This window comes from Sminthopsis crassicaudata, chromosome 2 (assembly GCF_048593235.1).
Source record: "Sminthopsis crassicaudata isolate SCR6 chromosome 2, ASM4859323v1, whole genome shotgun sequence".
Classification (NCBI taxonomy): Eukaryota; Metazoa; Chordata; class Mammalia; order Dasyuromorphia; family Dasyuridae; genus Sminthopsis; species Sminthopsis crassicaudata.
The window spans coordinates 209,530,186-209,551,098 of NC_133618.1; the positions used below are offsets into that span (position 1 = coordinate 209,530,186).

A 20,913-nucleotide genomic window follows, 5' to 3' on the forward strand; every position below is an offset into this window, starting at 1 on the left:
TCCTGGGGTAAACCTTAAAGGAAGTAATGAATTGTCTTTGGGATGAAGGATGACTTTTTACAATTGACTGGAATGAGGTGTTTGTGAAGAGCAGTATTCTAAGATAAAGTAGGAAGGGTATTTTGCAGCCAAGTTACTAATAATTTTAAAATCCAAGCAGATGGCTAAGGCTTTTTAAAATCCTAAATGCAACAGTACTTTTTGAGCAACAAGTAATACAGATTGTCTTTAAAAAAATCATTTGACAGCTTTGTGAGAGTGGATTATGGAGGGAGGAAACAAGATTTAAGGAGACAAATTAAATAGTTGCTGTTCTAGGAGATAAGTAATGAGGGCCTAAACCAGGCTGTATATATGGAGAAAAAAAGAACAGATGTAAGCAATTGTGTGGATGTAGATTTGATAAAATTTGAATACTAACAATAATATAGAATCGAGAGAGAGGAAAGTTAAAATGCTGAATCTAGATGACTGGGATAATAATAGTATCTTCAAAGGGGACAGGAAAATTTGGAAGAGGGCTAGGTTCTGCAGGTAAGAAAATGAATTTACTTTGGCTCTATATGGAGATATCCAGCAGGCAGCTGACAGTATGAATTGTATCATATTAGAATATTAGAAAGAGTGAAAATTAGGGAAGACACAAAAGTTTTGAGTTAATCTGCATAGAAATGATCATTGGATTTCTAGACCTGAGATCACTGAAAAAAAATAGAGAATAAGGCCTAAGACAGAACATTTACGGAGACACCCATGCATAAAGATGCCAGGAATGGAAAGTGATCTTTCAGCAAAGGAAACTGAGGGTTTGGAAAGATAAAAAAATCAGAGGAGAGCTTTATCAGAGTAGCCAGAGGAAGTGGAAGAAATGATAGGCTGTTAGGTGAAGATAGTAATCAGTATTAGAGAAAAAGAGCATATAAGAATTGAGGAAAAGGCATTGTATCCATGAAAACATCTTTGGTAACTTTAAATAGAACTGTTTCATTGGAGTGGTTTTTGTTAGGATCTTGGTTCTGGGAATTTGAAAAGTGAATGGTTATTGAACAAAATAGATTACAGCAAGCATAAGCAACTCTTTTAGCTATGACTTTGTCATTGAATTCAAGAAGACCCAGGATGTTTGAAGGGATTGTAGAATGATGCAAAGGTAATTTTTTTTTTTTTTTTTAAAGAATAAAAGAGAGATGGCCTTGTTTTTAAGTGTCAGAAAAAAAGCCAGTTAAAAACAAAAAACTTTCTAAAAGAGATAAGTTTTAAGAGGCAAACATCTAAAATATGCAAAAGACAAGGCCACAGAGGAGGTAACCTTTACAAGAAGGTCTTTACTAAGTGGTTAGGTGTTGAGATTTGGGATAGGAAGCAAAATCAAAAGCTCTTAAGGTTAATGAAATATCTGCTGAAGATTAAAAGATGAAGCATAAAGAGATTGAGATAGAAGGTTTCAAACATAGAAATTATTGTGAGCACATGATAAAGTCAGTAAAAGAATATTAAAAACATTATTTTATACTAGTTCAGTTAAAATTAGGTAACATAAAAGGAAGGGCATAATTAGAAGGGAAAAGGGATAAGAAAGAAGGGAGGGACTGAAAATGTGCAGGCAGATTGAGGAAACCGGGGATCCAAAGAAATTTTCTAATATGAATTCATAGAGAACCTAGTTACCACAATCGCATAACTTCTTAAGCTATGTTCAGACTAATGAGAGGAGGAATAGAGATGTAGTTTTCTACATACAAAAAGTACTTATTTTACAGATAAATAAACTAAGGTCAGAAAAATTGTGACTAGATCATGATTACAGTGGTATAACAAAAGGCAGAATTAGAACCTGAAACCAATTCTACATTTCCATGACCCAAATCTGAGGATTGGCATTGCATGCATGACGGTAGGACATGAAGATCCAGTGATAGAAGGAAAATGGGTTAAACTGATCATAAATGGGGTTAAGACTTATAAAGAAAGTGAAGCAAAAGCAGACCTAATTGATTGGATGAGCAAGAATGGTGAATTTGAGTCAGTCAGTAAGAGGGCAGAAGGCAAATGAGGATGAAAAATAATTCGAAGTGAGGCAAGGAGGTTTTTATTAGTCAATTCTGAGTGATATGATCTTTGGTTTTACCTCTTCATTAGGTAATTATGGTGAAAAGGTAGGAAATGAATAGCATATAGGAGTATTTTACCTTTACTTAGTAGAATAACAAGGACATCTTGTACTACCAATCCCATGACATATTGAAAACCTCACATTCAGTTCTGTGCATTTTTGTATTTTGGACCTAATTGCCTTGGATTCCATCATCTCTATTGTCAACTTTATCTTTCATATGCCTACAATTATTTGGACCCTCTTTCAGCAGAGAGCATACATTTTTTTTTTTTTTTCCCTGTAAGAAAAGTATCTTTTGGTTGACATTAAATTCATTTATTTGGAATTTAATTTTTTGAGCTTGTTTTTTAAAAATGTTAACTATACTTTTTTTTTTTTTGGCTTCATCTAAACTGAGTCATGATTATGCCAGGTTGTTTGAATTAATTGAATATAAACACAAATACCCTATTATAAAGAGAAATATATTGACCTGGAAAAATAAACTGTATTTTTATTAATAAACTAATAATTTTCATTTAGTTAGATTAATGGGTCACTACATACATACATACATACATACATACATACATACATACATATGTGTGTGTATAAATATTTAAGTAATTAATTAAATGTTCTTGAATGTATTAATACATGGTAATGAAAACCAAATCAGAAATTGTTAACTTCCTATGAGACTTAATATGAATGATTACTACAATTAAATTATAAATATAAAGATCAGCAAAGCAAACTTTTTGTAGAAAATATGCATTATACGATAAAAAGAAGCTATGAGAACTTGTTTTATAATAAAATAAGGTAATGGAAGCCCAGTTTGCGATATTATTTGTGAACTTCAATTCTGGTCCATTAGGCACTCACATTCCATACCTGGCTCCAAGCCAGCATGCCAGGCTTCTTACCCTTTGAAAATTTGAGAATAGGTTGAGATTGTTTCGACCCCAAGACCTGTAATCATTCACTTGACTGGACAAAGCTGTGTGCTGGCAGGTGCTAGGGGGGCTCCCCCCTCCCCTTCCACCTGACCCACCACTCTCCCCAGAAGAAGGACACAGGCGTGAGTAGGGGGAAAACAGCTATTTTTGTTGTTTTAAACTATATTACCACCTATGGTGATATTAAAATTAAAGTTTGACTTTTTTTTTCTTTTTTTGAAACACAAATATTGTTGGGAAAATTACATACTATGGTTCCTTGTTTATTTAATGGAAGTTGGTATTAAGTGTATATTCTGTATTGTTCACCATCCTAGCGTTTCTGACACTATTACAAATGTTTTGTCTTAAAAATCTTTTATTTATAGCAATATTCCCTGAAATGGACACCAAAGATCTTATTGTATAAATGCATGTGTTTGAGCATATTTAAATTTCAGTTGGACTGAAAATCCCTTCTAATCTATTGAACTTTTATTTGTTCCCTCTAAATTCTCTGAGTTTAGATAAAATTAAGATATTGTACCACTAACATGGGTGTAGTATTATTAGAAAACAGAGTTGATAGTTGATAACTTGTTTTGTGTTGTTGGTTGGATGAGGTTTTAAACATTTATTCTAATCATGTTAAGCTAAGAGAATAGGGCAAAACCTATCATGATATCTGAGTAATTTTAAGATGACATATTAAAATATTGCCTGTTGCTAGTGTTTTTAATTTGGAGGGAATAGATTCCTTATACTTTAATTAACCTGAAATAAATAATTGCAAGTTATTGTCGTAAAAATAAAAGGCGGCAACTTTTAAAAATAGGTCTCACGGTAAACATTAGGATTACTTCATGTTAGATAAAATCCAGAATTCCTTTTTTATTTTAATAGTAATAGTCATGCTGTTTGAACCCTATAATCATACTTTTTAAAATATATATATCTTTAAAAAATACAGATCTAAAAAGGATAAAGCAAAAACAGGAATAAAACCAGATGCATCTGATCAAGAGCCTGAAGGACTCACTCTTTTGGTACCTGATATTCAAAAAACTGCTGAAATAGTTTATGCGGCTACCACCAGTTTGCGGCAAGCAAATCAAGGTAAATCTAGCATGCTATTAAATGATTAATTTTGAACATTTTGATTTATTGAAATCTCAAAATGTTCCCAAAGCAGTTTCTTGTTATGTATTGTGTTTAACACCTTTTTTCAAAATTTTATTTCAGCATCATATGGATGCTTTCAGAAAATTGAGTGGATATAAATCAAGTACTAAAAATCTGGTCAACTTTTGTACATAAATCTTTAATTTAAAAAAAAAGTGATAGAAGAAATATTAAATTAACTTTTTTATAATTTAAATTTTGGAATAGTATGTCTGCTACTTTTTCTGATAATTCATTTGAAAAACCAGTAGATTTATTATATAGTCTTATTCTAAAATAAATGTGCTTAAAGTGGAAAGGAATGAATGTTTTGCCAATAATTAAAACAAGATTATGAAATACGAAAATTATAAGGTAAGTAAATATTGGACAAGTTTATTGATGTTATGAATTTTCATTACTTTTGACCGTAAAAGCAGTATTTCCATTATATTCATTTTACCAAAATGCATAATCAAATACCGTTTTTCTTAAAATATTAAATAACAGAAAAAAAACTGGCAGAATATTCCAAGAAAGCTGCTGTGAAACCAAAACCTTTGTCAGTATTAAGATCACTTGAAGAAAAGTATGTAGCTGTCATGAAAAAATTACAGTTTGGTAAGTTCAAATCTCAACATTTATTTTGTAAATTATTGATTTTTTTAAATGGTTAAAAGATCTATAAAATTCATAAGATTATAGTTTGATTTAATATTAAATGTGATTCTAAATAAACAGTCTGAAAAAAACCCAGTAATGTGTATATTTCTGCAGCACTATATAATTGGTGTGATAGTAATATCCTTTTTCATTAATAAGGAAACCAAGAATTCAGCTTAAATAATAAGTTTATGGAGCAAGAGAAGACAACTTTTTATAAACTATATACCAAAACTTCATTTTTTGAAATAGTTCATGATTTTATCCGTCAACAATTCCCTGTCTTTAAGAAAAAATATTATGATTGGGGAATGTCTCTGGCAGCTGGTCATTTTTTTTTTTTTTTTAAGGTATATACTATTTTTCAAGTTCTATTGTAACACCTAAAATGTTGAATATATGATCAGGAAAAGAGCAACTTAACAGGGATAGAAACAGTTCTTTTAAAGATATGTAAAAGTGTCTTAGAAATCTCTGGCTTTAGTTGAGAAAAGGATAAAGAAATTGTGAAAAGAAGAGTTCAAGAAAATTGACCCTAAAAGATAGGTAACCAGAAAAGTTGTTTTCTTCCTTCCTTGACCTTTAATTTCTTGGTTTGGTTAAGAATTCTGGTGGAAGATGGAATTAGCAATTACTATCTAACTTGGAAATGTATTTCTATTTATTTTTTTAATATTTAATTGGACTAGTGGCATGAGTACTCTTCTCATCTTGTATGCTACCTTTAGTGCATAAACCAGTTTAACAAGCACTTTACTGATATGTGCAAGGCACTATTGTGATTGTAGTAGATGGGCCTTCAGAGAGGTAGCAATGTATTGAAGTAGATACTACAGATACACATATAAGTTTAATACTGTGTTTGCAGAAGCAGGAAGGAGCATCAACAACTGGAATATTAACTCATGGCTTTGCCAAGAAGGTATAATCTGAGCTGAGCCTTGAAGTAATCATAAGGACAGCATTTTAATAGTCTTCACTACAATGCCAGGCACTGTGCTAAGTTCTTTACAATTGTCTGTTTTGATCTTCACAACTCTTTGAGTTATTTGGTATTATGATCCCCACTTTATAGGTGATTAAATGGAAGCAAATAGAGGCTAAGGGACTTGCCCAGAGTCACAGAGCTAGTAAGAATCAAAAGTTTCATTTGAACTTAGGACTTCCTAACTTGAGATCCCACATTTTGTCCATTGCACTACTGAGCTGCCAAAAGTCCTGGAAGTCCAACATGAAGTTCAAAAAGAAGTATAACTGGTAATAAAATAATGGAAAGATATTGATAGTGTCACTGTTCCTATCTTAGTCAAATACAACTGTAGTTCTGTGTTCAATTTATTCATATTCTGATTTGCTTCTAGAGTATGGCAGCATAGATAAATAATGCTCTCGGGTTCATGTTATATAGGGAGTTATATAAGGAGTGATTACATGAACTCGGAGTGTTTAGCTTGGAAAGAAGTCTTATGAGGGACATGAAAACTGCATTCATAGATTTGAAGTTTGTCACCTGAAACAGGATGTCTCTCACCCAAATGAAATTAGAACTGGGACTCTGGATAGAAGCGGCAAAAAGTCAGTCCATTAAATCTCCCCCCTCTGATTCTTAATCATCCTTGCTCTAATAATGAAGAAAGTATGGGGCAGCTAGTTGATGGAGTGGATAGAACAGTAGCCCTGGTGTCAAAAGACCTGAGTTCACGTCTGATCTCAGACACTTAATACTTCTTAGTGGTGTGATTCTGGGCAAGTCACTTGACACTAGTTACTTCAGAGGGGAAAAAAAAAATTAAGTAAGTTAGATTGGAGTGGGGATGTTCTTTGCCCACTTTCTTAATAAATCACCATCTCTCCTGGGGATGATATCCTGGATACTGGCCTAAGTCCCCTGATTCCTAATGCAATAAGACATTATCAAATGAGGCAGCTGTTATCCGTTTCTTGCCCTCACTTAGCTGAGATTTAGCCTCACGGTTTTCTTAGAGTCATTATAAATTCTAATTTTTAATACCAGCCTTTCTCCCAAAGCAGTTATAAGGGGAAATTTTATGCAAATAAGCATTGGATATTTACTTGTATAAAATAAAGAGAAGATCAATAAATTGGGCTTACAACTAAAAAAGTCAGAAAAAAAATTAAAAATTCTCAATTAAATACCAAATTTGAAATTATGAAAAAAGGGGAAATTAATGAAATTAAAGTAAGAAAAAGAAATTAAATTAATAAATAAAACTAAGAGTTGGTTTTATGGGGAAGAAAAATCCCAATAAAATAGATAAACCTTTAGTTAATTTGATTAGAAAAATGAAAGTAGAAAATCAAATTGTTGGTCTCAAAAATGAAACAGAACTTTCCAGCAGTGAAAAAGGAGATCAGAGCAATAAAGTTATTCCGCCCCACTATATGTTATTAAATTTGATAATCTGAGTGAAATGGAAGAACATCTACAAAAATATAGATTGTCCCAGATTCATACAAGAGGAAATAAATTATTTAAATAGGCCCATTTAAGAAAAAGAAACAGAACAAGATATTGATCATCTCCCTAAACAAAAATCTCCGTGACCAGATGTATTTACACATGAATTCTACCAAACTTTTAAAGAACAATTAATTCCAATACTATGCAAACTATTGGGGAAAAAAATAGGTAAAGAAGGTGTCCTACCAAATTCCTTTTATGACACAGATATGTTGCTGATACTTAAACCAGGTAGGGTGAAAACAGTGAAAGAAAATTACAGACCAATTTTCTTAATGAATATTGATACCAAAATCTGAAATAAAATATTAGCAAAGAGATTACAGAAAGTTATTTCCAGGATAATACACCATTTATATAAAATATACTGTTATATATAAAAAATACGTGATTTTTACCAGGATTGCAGGCTGGTTCAACATTAGGAAAACTATTAACATAGTTGAATTTATCAGTAACCTAACTTTAAAAAAAAAAAGAATCATATGATTATCTCAATAGATGCAGAAAAAAGCATTTGATAAAATCCAACACTCATTCCTATTAAAAACACTAGAGAGTATAGAAGTAAATGGGCTTTTCCTTAAAATGATCAGTAGCATCTATTTAAAACAACTGCCAGCATCATGTGTAATGGGGATAAACCATTCCCCATAAGATCAGAGGTGAAACAAGGTTGCCCACTTGTCACTATTACTATTTAATATTGTATTAGTAGTGTTAGTTTTGGCAGTAAGAAGAAAAAGAGTAATTAGTGTAGGTAATGAGGAAACCAAATTATCACTCTTTGCAGATGATATAATGGTATACATAGGGAACCCTAGAGAATTAACTAAAAAATGTACTAGAAACAATTCACAACTTTAGTAAATTTATAGGATACAGCAGAAATCCACATAAATCATGAGCATTTTTATATATTACCAACAAAATCCAGCAGCAAGAGATACAAAGTGAAATTCCATTTAAAATAACTGTGGACGATATAAAATATTTTTGGAAGTCTATCTGCTAAGGGAAAGTCAGGAACTATATGAACACAAGAAAAAGTATAGAATAGGTAAATGTAGAAGTAAAAGAAAGTGTGAAAGAATTTTCCACGATTAAGGCTTTGCTGTAACCTTCCATCATACAACCAGAATCCAACAAGCTACTTTTTAGCTATGTTAGAGATACAGACAACTTTTTTCTTTGTTATAAATTTAGCTATATTTTCAAATGTGCATGTGTACCCATATGTATATTTCTTCTGTTGCTGTACTTAACCAACTTACCTTTGTGCCATATAAGAGAGAATAGAGGGGAAATAGAAGGCATATCCTGTTGACTTTGCTTTGAAACCAAAGTTTACAGCAGCAGATTCCATTTAGCCCTCCAGCTATGTAAGGCCCAGCAGCCACAGACAAAGATGAGCTAAAAAGCTAAGCACAGCTATCTCCCACTGCCTTAAGTTCTATAAGTTGATAATTTTGTGTGGTTCACAAATGGTGCTATTCACCTTTTCTGTTGTTTTTTTTCTTCTTAACCAGATACATTTGAAATGGTTTCTGAAGATGACGATGGGAAGTTGGGTTTTAAAGTAAATTATCACTACATGTCACAAGTGAAAAATGCTAGTGATGCAAACAGTGCTGCAAGAGCCCGACGTCTTGCACAAGAAGCTGTGACACTGTCAACATCACTTCCTCTTTCATCGTCTTCCAGTGTCTTTGTACGCTGTGATGAAGAACGACTTGACATCATGAAGGTATGTGGTATGTTTTAATTTTTTTCCTCCTTATTACTTAATAGAAGTTACAAGTGGGGAATGTAATTATAAATTTGGAGCACTAAATATTTTAGTTAGCAGGTGGCATATGAGATCCAAGTTGAGAAATTGGTAGTGACTTGACAAGCAGGAAATATCAGGAAAGACTTTCATGTATGACTTGGAATTTGAGTTAGGCATTAAAATGTGACTAGGAATTCAGTAAAGAAGGAGGGAAAGGAGACCAACTTTTCTTGCATATATACAATAAGGCTAGAAAGTACACATGACCATAATACTTCTGAATGCAACTGAAATTTTAAAATCTAATTGGAAAATATAAAATGAATAAAAAATGCAATAAAATGTACCTAATATCACATTTTAAAACTAAGTCATTATGCATTCCACAGAAATTGTTTCATTTAGATGCATGGCCCCTAAATTTGGATTTGACACCACTGTTGTAGAGAAGATTGAATGACTGCCAGAAATTTCAAATGTTTCTTCATAAGCCATAGGGAGTTAGTGAAAAGTAGAATATTGGCAAAATTAGATCTAAGCATAATAAAGATTGCTTTGGCATCTTTATGAACAACAGATTGACAGAAGAGTGTTGAGATATTATGTCCCAGTGAGAAAAATGTACAACTTAGGGTAACAGGACCTGAGTTTGAATCCTTCTGCTAGTCTTAGAGACTTTGGTAGATCCTTTTAACTTCTATGAGCCCCAGTCTTCTCATCTCACTCATGAAATATTAAACTAATATCATCTTTGACTTCTCTTGTAGCCCTAATGAGTGATCCTTTGCTCATTTTGGAGGCTGTAGTAGTAGAGACAGATTGTAATGAGGGTCTGTACTACAATGGTTCTGTGTAGGAATAGTGAGCCAGAAGGGCTGTGAAAGTGGATTAAAAGTTAAGTGAGAGAGGAACAAGGGTCAAAATTGTAAGCATGGAAAACCAGATAAATGTTGCTGGTACATGGATTTTTGGATTTGTTGAGTTGTGGGACATTTAAGTAAAATAGTAAACATTACCCTCCCGACTCTAACCCATATTTGTGAATTGTCAGAACAGAGAGTATAGAGAAAAAATAGAAGAACACTAAGAGTCAATAGTTGAGAAATACCTTAAGAAACTTTTTTTTTTTTTTAAAGTGAGGATCCAAGGAAGAAGTTCAGAAATGCTAGGAGAAGGTTTTGATTTGTGAACACAGAATATTCAGTAAGATGGGAAGTGGGTCAGATTCAGTTCACCAGACATTTATTGTGTCTACTAAATGCCAGGAACTATGAGTAGAAAGAGAAAAACAGCTTCTTTTCAATGGAACTTCCATGCTACTACAGGGAAAGACAATTACAAAGATAAGTAAATAGAAAATCTATATAGAATAACAAAGCTACAAAATAGACATCAGGAATGTTTTTTTTTTAAGAGCATTGGATTCATTGAAAGTATTGACCTAAGTGCAATTATTCTAGACCAATAATGTGATGGTGGTAGAAACAATGGTTTTGAGGTTACGTAATGATAAACTGAATGGTGCAGAAATTGTTACAGCCTTTAGCAAATATCCTTCATTTGTCATAGAATTTTTAATAGAATTTTTCTAAAGTACTGAGGTTAATCTTTGAATTCCTAAACATTTGCCTTCCAAGTTTGGGTTTGTGATGTTTGTGATGATTTATTAACACTTAGCTCTTTATAAACTGTGTTCTTTTTTGTGTTGGGGTGGGGTGGGTGGGTGGGCTTAAATAATGGCAAAGGTTATAAGGCAGTGTTTGTTCATAAGCTACAAGGTATATCATTGGCATGGGATGGATTCAAGCCAATGATCCTAACAATCTCTTATGGAAAAGCTCATCAACTCTTATCACAAAGTTTATCAATATAGAAAGGAGCATAAAGTATACCATGTATTATGTATAATATTGGATATTTGTGGTACTTGACCTAAATATAGCATTTGTCCCTTATTAAATAAATTTGTAGTCAATCTCTGAACTGTCTGATATTGCAACAGGCTTTCTCTCAGGATTTCTACAAATACCCCTAAGAGGTCACAGTGCTTCTTTTCTAATTAATTCAGCTTATGTTCCCATTACTATATGTTTTCCTCCTCTGTTAACTCTTGATGTTAATTCTCTACTTGTATGATGTAATATTATTGTAGCGCTATACTAAGAATAGAAATAGAACAACCCACCCTTCTACCCTTAACATCCTGTGCACCTCTGTCTCGAGTAAGAGTAGGTTCAAATCTAACACTTTTTAAAAATAGTATTTTATTTTTTTCAAATACATGCAAAGATAGTTTTTAACAATCATCTTTGCAAATCCTTGTATTCCAAATTCTTCTCCCTCTCTACCTCCCCCCAACAGTACGCAATCTGATACACATTAAACATGCAATTCTTCTAAACATGTTTCCATATTTGTCATGTTTTCCAAAAATAAAGGAAAAAAAATCATATCAAAAGGGAAAAAACACATCAAAAGGACAAAAAACCAACACACAAGCAAACAACAACAGTCCTGTATTGTTGGTTTCATGATCACTCCAGAATGTCCCCCAGCAGCTCTCAATTCCTAGTTCTCCTTGCTCTAGTAGAAACCAAGTTAGAAAGGACTGTACAAGAGACTTGTTGGCTAATTAGAGATTGTTGAATGCATCCAATTTCTAGCTTCACAACCTATCACATAGGCTCTTCTTTGTCAACTCTCTACTGAAAGTAGGTGCAGAATAGCTTTTCAATTCTTCAAAGTCTGATTTAGGCTGTATTACTTGTGCTAACTGTATATGCTCATAAGGACTGAGTCCTTAGTTAGTCCATTGATTTTATTATCTCTATTAAAATGACTCTCAGATGTGTTCTAATATTTTTTTCTGTTTTGAGCTACAAGTGTACATCTCCAGTGTCTCATAGGGCATTTAAAATTCAACATATCTAATGCAAATAGATTTTTTTAAATCTCAAAATATTACCCCTTTTTCTCACTTACCGTCTTCTTTCAAGGGTACTACCACCTTTCTGACTTCTGGGTTCATAAGTTTCATGTCATCTGGATTTTATAATTTCTGTTTACAACTTATCTTCCCATCCCTTTCTCACTACTCACAGTCACCACTTCATTTAAGGCCTTTATCACCTCTTTCCTCAACGATTGCAATAAACCTCTAATTGATCTCCTCTAATCTATGTAACTCCCTTATTAACTATACTACAAAGATTCCTTTTTACCTCTATGACCAAATATAAACTCTTTTGTTTATCATTCATAACTCTTCATAGCTTGACCTCAATAGTTCCTGCCAAATGGGCCCAGTTTATATACCAAATTCTGTCTCTAGTCTCTGTGCCTTTATATTGTTGTCTCCCATGCCTGGAATTTATTCCCTCCTCACTTCCACTTCTTAGAATCACTATTTTCCTTCAAGATCAAATATCAATCACCTAAAGCCATACCAGAATCTTTAAACTATTAGTGCCTTCCTCCTAACCCCCTCCCCCCCCAAAAAAAAACTGAAAAAAAAAATCATTTATTTTGAATGATTGTCTCTTTGGTTACCCCCTTATATTGTCAGCTTCTTGAGGACAAGAACTGTTTTCACTTTGTGTTTTTTATATTCCTAATACCTTGGACAGTCCTTAGTATATAACTACCAATTATTTAATAAATGCCAGTTGGTTAATTGACTGAAGAAAACTATCGTTATTTTGTACCAGATTCTCTTTTTTATTTCTGACACAGAAAAATCCAAACATAACATATATTTTAAGCTGCTTTGTATGATTTCCTTCTCTTTCTTCTCCCACTACCCCATATTAGGTTCTAATCACAGGCCCAGCAGATACTCCTTATGCAAATGGTTGCTTTGAATTTGATGTCTATTTTCCACAAGACTATCCCAGTTCACCCCCACTTGTGAATTTGGAAACAACTGGTGGCCATAGTGTGCGATTCAATCCAAACCTTTACAATGATGGCAAGGTAACGTATTTAAAAATCTTTTTTGTTGTTGTTGTTGTATAAAAATATTTTTGTAATGGTACTATGTATTCGTTATTTTGGTTATCTTGTTTACCATATTGAGCAAGTATCCAAGAAAGATTAAGAATTTTTTTTCTCTGTGTGTACCAGTTACTAGATGAAAAAGTCACAAGTAATATGATCTTGCAAACTGATGAATTACCCCATAAAGTATCCCTTTTCAGGAAGCCATCTACAACAACAGCTTAAAGGAAACCTCCCTTGACCCATGCCTTACATTTCAAATAATTAATGATATCAGTATCAGATGTGCCTGCCACCAAGTAATAGCCAAAGTTAATGACTGTCTCTACCCCCACCACACTTTGATTGATCTTTTCTTTTCATTTTTTTTCTAGACAGTTTCTTTAGGACAATACAAGGTACCCCCACTTTATTTTCCTTGGCCTTGTTTTACTGCATTAGATATATTTCCTAAATTTAAATGTAAGGATAAAATATGTATTTTTTCAATCTTTTGTTGTTATTTTCTCCATATTAGGTATAGAGTTAGATTCTAACAAAAAATTTTCTTCAGATATAATACAAATCATGTTTAAGATGCTCAAGATCTTTTATAAGGTGATATTTGCTGTGTTCAGCATAAACTATGTGCTGACAATATTACAGCATTTTAATCATAAAGGTAGGAGGTACTTCAATATAGACTACACATTTACTTCTGTGGTTTAAGAGGCTAAACTCTAAACTTTCCTTTATATAACAAATTTCCTTGAAGGGGGTACAATTTGCATAATACTTCAGAAAGTGTTTATGTATCTGTGCCTTGTTTAAAAATATGTAGGCTCTATGTCCTCTACCTTCCCATACTTTTTCTCTCTCCACTCCCAGGAAAGAAACAAACAATGATTTAAAACATCTTGCTTCTGGCAGTAACACAAGGTATAAAATTAGAATCAAGTTTCCTTCCTTCCTTCCTTCCTTCCTTCCTTCCTTCCTTCCTTCCTTCCTTCCTTCCTTCCTTCCTTCCTTCCTTCCTTCCTTCCTTCCCTCCTTCCCTCCCTCCCTCCCTCCCTCCTTCCTTCCCTCCTTCCCTGCCTCCCTCCCTCCCTCCCCTGCCTCCCTCCCTCCCTCCCCTGCCTCCCTCCCATTGAGTGACCTTTCCAGGGTCATATCTACGAAATACTAAGTGTTTGTGTCCAGATGTGAACTCAAGTCCTTTTGACTTCAAGGTTGTTGGTCTGGGAACCAGTATTTTCTTTTCTTTTCTTTTTTTTTTTTTTTTTAATAGTTTTTATTTACCAGATATTTGCATGGGTAATTTTACAACATTGACAATTGCCAAACCATTTGTTCCAATTTTTCCCCTCCTTCTCCCCCTCTCCCCCCTCCCTGATGGCAAGTCGACCAATACATGTTAAATAAGTTATATAAATTATATTCAAATATATATTTGTATATAAATAAGTATATTTATATAAATATATATATATAATCATATATACTTATATAATATACTTATACAATAAATATATATATATGTATAAATTCAATACAATATATGCATACATGTCCAAACAGCTGTTTTGCTGAACAAAAAGAATCAGACTTTGAAATAGTGTACATTTAGCCTTTGAAGGAAATCCAGACAAAATTAGAGGGATTGGAAATTCTATGTAGTGGTTCATAGTCCCAGAGTTCTTTCGCTGAGTGTAGCTGGTTCAGTTCATTACTGCTCTATTGGAACTGAGTTGGAGAACTGATATTTTCTATCAATTTAAGTTGTTTTACTTTTGAAGGCAAGCATAATTCTCTTCTTCTTTTGGAGAAGAAAAGTTTTCTTTTAAGTTAAATCTATAAATATTGTGCTAAAAAACTGATTCTGATCTGCAGCATAAAAATAGTTGACACCAAGATAGTTATAGAATTAAGGCAGAAGACCTTTGATTTTTTAGCTGATTTAGGGAATACCCAGATAAGAAAACTATTACCTTTTCTACAGTTCAAAAGTCTTAGAATTTGCCTAGGGAACTTAGAGGCAAGATGACTTGTGCAGTAAGAGAAGTAACTTGCACACAGTTGTTCCTGGATCAGAGATTACATATGTATTCATCAGACTATGTATACCTATATGAAAAAAAAAGGAATTATTTCCTTGTGATGTGTAATGATTAAAAGAATAAGGCCCACCAGATTTCTTATAACAATTTCATGACTAATTAGCTAAGTTGCATGGACCAGATCATTTAACTTTTTTATATATTAATTTCACTGTAATAAAAATGAGAATTCAAGCTCTAATGATATGAGAGAGTTTGAGAAATTCAGTTAGACTGTAGCTATATAATTTTAAAAACTATAAACAATTACAAACAGACAGCTTATTGTTTAATAATATTAAATTTGTGGCTAAATAATTTTCTCCCATGCTGAAATAGTATTACAGGAATATGTAAGTGATAAATCTTACATTGACTTCTTTGTGTTAGAAGACTAATATCTTTTTGTTTCATATCAGCCTACTCTGAGTTTGTCTTCCAATTATAACATGAGGTTATAATTGAATACATTAATGATTGTCACACATTTAACTATTTTGCCTTTTAAAAAAGTAATTTTTACTTTGTTCCTATTTTTCTTTTGAGTAGCAGACATCCTCAAATTCTCCAAATGCCTAATTGTATCATAAACTTTCCACAATATTCTGAGTTTTAAGTTATCAAAATCTTGTAGTCTTTATTCTGGATTTTTTTTCCAGGTATAGTATTATTATGAACACATACCTATTGAGTAGTCTTTATTTCTCTAAATGAGTTCATATCATGTTTTTCTTATTTATGTATTACTTTAATTTCCCAGAGCTTCAGTTTTCTTCTCTATGATAGGTTTAGACTCCAAGGTCCCTTTCAGCTCCATATCTATGATATGCTTGTTTATGCATTTTTGCCTGCCTTTTTCACTCACCATGGAAATTTCATCTTCTTCAAAAATACCACAGAGCCACATAACTGTTCCCTTTTTTCCTCCTCCTTAATCTCCTGTCCTAAAAGAATTCTCTGTCCTCCAAGAATATTTCTTCAAAAGATACTCATTTTCCATTTAAAAAAAATTGTAATGCTATGCCTATTGTCATGTCTGAAAATGCCCATCCTTTCCACATCCTCATTATCCTTAAGCGTTAGGATAAGATAAAATTGATTTAAGTTTGTCATATTTATCTTAGCATTAAGAGTTTTTATTCATATCTTTCAACTTGCAATTTTGCCATTAAAGCTTTGTCTCTCTTCAGGTTTGTTTAAGCATTTTAAATACATGGCATGGAAGACCAGAAGAGAAATGGAATCCTCAGACATCAAGCTTTTTACAAGTAAGGAAATTTTTCTTTCTCACTTTGTTAGTTATAAATGGCTATAAAATGGTGATCTTATGAGGAGAAAATATGTTGATTCTTTTGCTTTTCTTTGATTTTACTTTTTGAAGAGTCTGGATCTTTTTTTTAAAGTTCAAAACAAAATTTCAGATTTGTTGAGATTTCAGTGTTTTTATCCTAGTTCCTTTTGAATTCTCTCTAATTACCTCAAAACTGAAAAAAATAAATTATTCTTATAGTTAGAAAATAATTACAGCAGTATGTTACATGTTTTTAAAACCCTCCCTATTAATATAAATCACTTTTTTAACTTTCAAGTGCTATAGATGGCTGATTATTATAAGATCTGGGTTTTTTCCTTAGTTGTATTCTTAAATAGAATATAGAATAAAATTTCCAAAATGAAAGGGCCTTTAGAAATCATTTTGTCAGCGGGATTATAGGCTTTAAGAACTACAAGTATTTAAGATATCTAGTCTATTCTTCTCATTTTGTTATATGGGGAAATTAAGGCTCAGAGCATTAAGGGAGTAAAGAAAAGAGTCCTGAATTCAAACAAGATTCTGGATCCAGTGTTCTTTCCTCTGCAATCATCTAACTTTAACAAGCCTAATTTTGCAGATTAGGAAACTCATAAGACTTGTCCAAGTTATAGCTGAACAGGGGCAAACACCTGGTCTCTTGGGTCATTTATTTTTCATCTACACTCTTTGTTAAATCTGTCATTTGAAGGATCATCTGCTTAAAAGATGAATCATTAATACATAATATCTTGCTTTGTTGTCGGAATTTTTTTTTTTTTTGCACAATATCATCAATAATGATATAGTATGAGCACATTACTCATTAATCACATATTTCTTTATATAAAAATGTTTTTTGCACTTAATAATTTAGTAATTGCATAAAAATTGTTTCAATTTAGTTAAAACAAATTGAGTTTGATTTTTTTTTTTTTTTTGTGAAGCTCTAGACTTAAGTTAGCTAATATCTTCCCTGTACAGCTTTGCTTCTCTAAGAGTTCAAAATCTGAAAAATTCATAAAGTTTTTGTAGATACTAGGAGTTTAGAAAAGGCAAAAATGGGGTTATCAGAATGATCTAGCAGCAGGCTGCAAATGAAAGGGTGCTATTTACAGTTCAGAGAAGAGAAAGGAAGTAAGAGCAGGGTCAAGAGAATTAGACATAGTCTTAGTTGAGAATAAATTTGAATACAAGTTACATCTATATCAGCAACAGTATGATAGGAACACAGGAAGTATCATAAATCTGAATGTCGGATAATGAGGGTGCTTTGGTCTAAAAGGTTACTTTTTGGGCAAAAATATATCTATTGCACCTGTATTCTTAAGGTTGAGCAAACTTTAGTCTTACTGATAAGATAATATTCCCAGGAAGTGGTCTTCTGTTATGTGTGTTAAGGTTAACAGTGTTTAGAGTTACCATCATTACTACTAGTGGAAACAAGATGGACTCATTCCAATCATTCCCAAGGGCTTTATTATATTAATATTGCAGAAATGAAATAATCACAGTCACTTGAGTCCTAAAGTCATTTAGTGTATTAATTCTGCCCTGAAAAATGTATGAATCCTTTTCCTGAAGCCCTGTTTATAGGCCACAATCTCCATTGTGTTTATATAGCTTCCTTATATTCTCTTCAAAATACTGAAGTGAATAAAAATGATCTTTGATCATACAGAAACAACATTGGTTCTGCAATCAAAGGATTTAAATTCAAATCTTACCTGTTATGCTTATTTTTTTTATCCTTGGGCAAGTTTCTTAATCTGTGTAAAACTCAGTTTCTTCATCCATATGATGTGGAGGTTAGAAGAAATATCTTCTAAGATATATCCCTTACAGGCTCTGTGTCTCTTACTCTCTGTTTCTGTCACACACTAACTAGGTTTCAGGTATGCTATGACATATCCAGTATGCGAGTATATAACTTTGCTAGCATTTTTTGTGTTCTAAAGTAGCTTGAATATAAGATGATGGTTAGGAGATAACTCAAACAATAGGCACATAATCATGTTACAGCAAAATGTTTATACTAAAGAGTATAAATAGCTATAATAATCTCTTAGCTGTTTTTTAAAAAAGAATGGATCACTTTGTTATGGCAGTTAAGGTAACATCTTAGCATTATTGAGAACAAGATATTCTTGCTATAAATTAATAGCTATGTACATTTAAAAGCTATTATCAACTTTAAACCACTTTACAGAATCACTTTTTTTTTCTTCTATTTAACAAATACAATAGTGCAAGAAAATAACATTAAGGCTTTCCATTTTAGTCATCTCATAGAAAGGTTTGATTTAAGAGTAAGAAATTCTCTAACTTTCTAAACAAAGGCTAATTTCCTTAAGAAAATAAAAATTATATCTTATATAATTATATTGTTTTATTTAAAATTGATAATCCATTAATAATATATAGAATCATGAATACTCATTATTTTATAATGCTATTTTTAGTTCTCTGGGTCAGTTGTACTTTGGGTAATATATTACCATTAGTAAAGTTAAAAAAAAAATAGCCTACAGCATTGTAATTCATGCCTTAATAAACTCATCTAACAAACAAGTTCAGCAAACATTGCTGTTTTATGCACATTAGAGAACACTTTAGCACAATGCTTGAGGTTCATTTTATACAGCAAAATCACCAACAAAAGGCACAAAAATTTTTAAAAAGTGGTACTAAGTAGATGGGGGAGAATCATTTTTTTTTTTTACACTATGAAACCTGAAATGAAGTCAGAGTATCATTTTGTTTGACATCAGTTGGGAATATGTGCGTAGAGCAACTCAAATTTTTCACTGCTCACTACAAGTATTTATTTTGGGATCACTAATTTTATTGAATAGGTAAATGTGGAAATATGTAAAGTGCTAATACTAAAGATCAGTTGTAAATCATCCTAAAGGAAAAGTCTAACTATATCATTCTCCTATTCAATAAACTCTACTGGTTGTTTCCCTCTTAACTTTAGGGTCAAACCTAAAATATTCTGTCTTTTAAACTTACCCTTTATGTTCTTTAATTGGGGAATGACTGAACAAAACTATGGTCAATGAATGTGATGTAATACAATTTTCCTATAAGAAAGGATTAGCAGGCTGATTTCAGAAAAACCTAGACTTACATGAACTTATGCTGAGTAAAGTGAGCAAAACCAAGAGAACATTGTACATAGTAACAGATTATGTGACCAACTGTGAATTGGTTCTTCTCAGCAATGTCCTGATCCAACACAATTCCAATAGACTTGTGATGGAAAAAGCCTTCCGCATTCAGAGAGAGAACTATAGAGACTGAATATGGATGGAAGCATATAGTATTTTCACTGCTTTTTGTTTTGTTTTGTTTGTTTTTCTTTCTCAGTTTTCCCTCCCTTTTGGTCTGATTTATCTTGCACAACATGACATATATGGAAATATGCTTTAAAAGATTATACATGTATAAATCATATCAAATTGCTTCCTGTATTGGGGAAAGGTAGAAGGGGGAGGTAGGGAGAGATGGAGAAAAAATTTGGAACACAAAATCTTACAAAGAAAAATGTTGAAATCTATCTTCACATGTGTTTAGAAAAAATAAAATATGATTTAGAAAAAAAATAAACTTACCCTTTCCTTTCTTTCTAATCTTCTCACACTTTTACTTCTTTTAATATAATATATATTCCAGTGACTCAGTTTTCCTTACTTCTCCCCTTCCTTTTCACCTTCATGCATTATCCTATCTATGTCCCATGAATGTAACTTACTTGCTCTTTATCTCTGCTTCCTAACTTCCTGAAAGTTCCAGCTAAAGTTCTATCTCTTTAAAAAAATTTTTTTCTTTTATTATAGCTTTTTATATACAAAATACATGCATGGGTAATTTTTCAACATTGATCCTTGCAAAAACTTCTGTTTCCACTTTTCCCCTTCTTCCCTCCACCCTCTCCCCTAGATGGCAGGTAATCCCATACATGTTAAATATGTTAAAGTATATGTTAAATACAATATATACATACATATTTATACAGTAATCTTGCTGCAAAAGAAAGATCAGATTTAAAAAGAAAATAACCTGAGAAGAAAAAACAAAAATGCAAGCAAACAATAGCAGAAAGAGTGGAAATGTTATGTTGTGGTCCATATTCATTTCCCAGTGTTCTTTCTCTGGATGTAGCTGGTTCTGTTCATTATCAATGAGGTGAAACTGATTAGGATCTTCTCATTGTTGAAGAGAGCCACTTCCATCAGAATTGATCATCATTGTTGTGGAAGTGTATAATCTCCTGGTTCTGTTCTTTTCACTAAACATCAGTTCATGTATGTCTCTCCAAGCCTCTCCATATTCATTCTGCTGATCATTTCTTATAGAACAATAATATTCCATAACATTCATATACTACAATTTATTTAGCCATTCTCCAATTGATGGATTTCCATTCAATTTC

General features: G+C 32.3%; 1 protein-coding gene across 10 annotated transcripts in view; it reads left to right on the plus strand.

The window, feature by feature from the left end:
- Nucleotides 1-20,913, plus strand: part of BIRC6 (baculoviral IAP repeat containing 6) — a 297,131-nt gene that overhangs the window by 252,513 nt on the left and 23,705 nt on the right. For 8 of the 10 annotated variants that reach the window (XM_074288148.1, XM_074288151.1, XM_074288146.1 and 5 more), the window contains 5 exons: nt 4,007-4,152; nt 4,708-4,818; nt 8,872-9,089; nt 12,924-13,085; nt 16,375-16,452. In XM_074288148.1, coding sequence (XP_074144249.1) covers nt 4,007-4,152; nt 4,708-4,818; nt 8,872-9,089; nt 12,924-13,085; nt 16,375-16,452 — 715 coding nt within the window. Of the gene's footprint in view, nt 1-4,006; nt 4,153-4,707; nt 4,819-8,871; nt 9,090-12,923; nt 13,086-16,374; nt 16,453-20,913 lie in introns of those variants that run through there. The other 2 variants (XR_012486168.1, XM_074288153.1) reach the window with 1 other exon arrangement.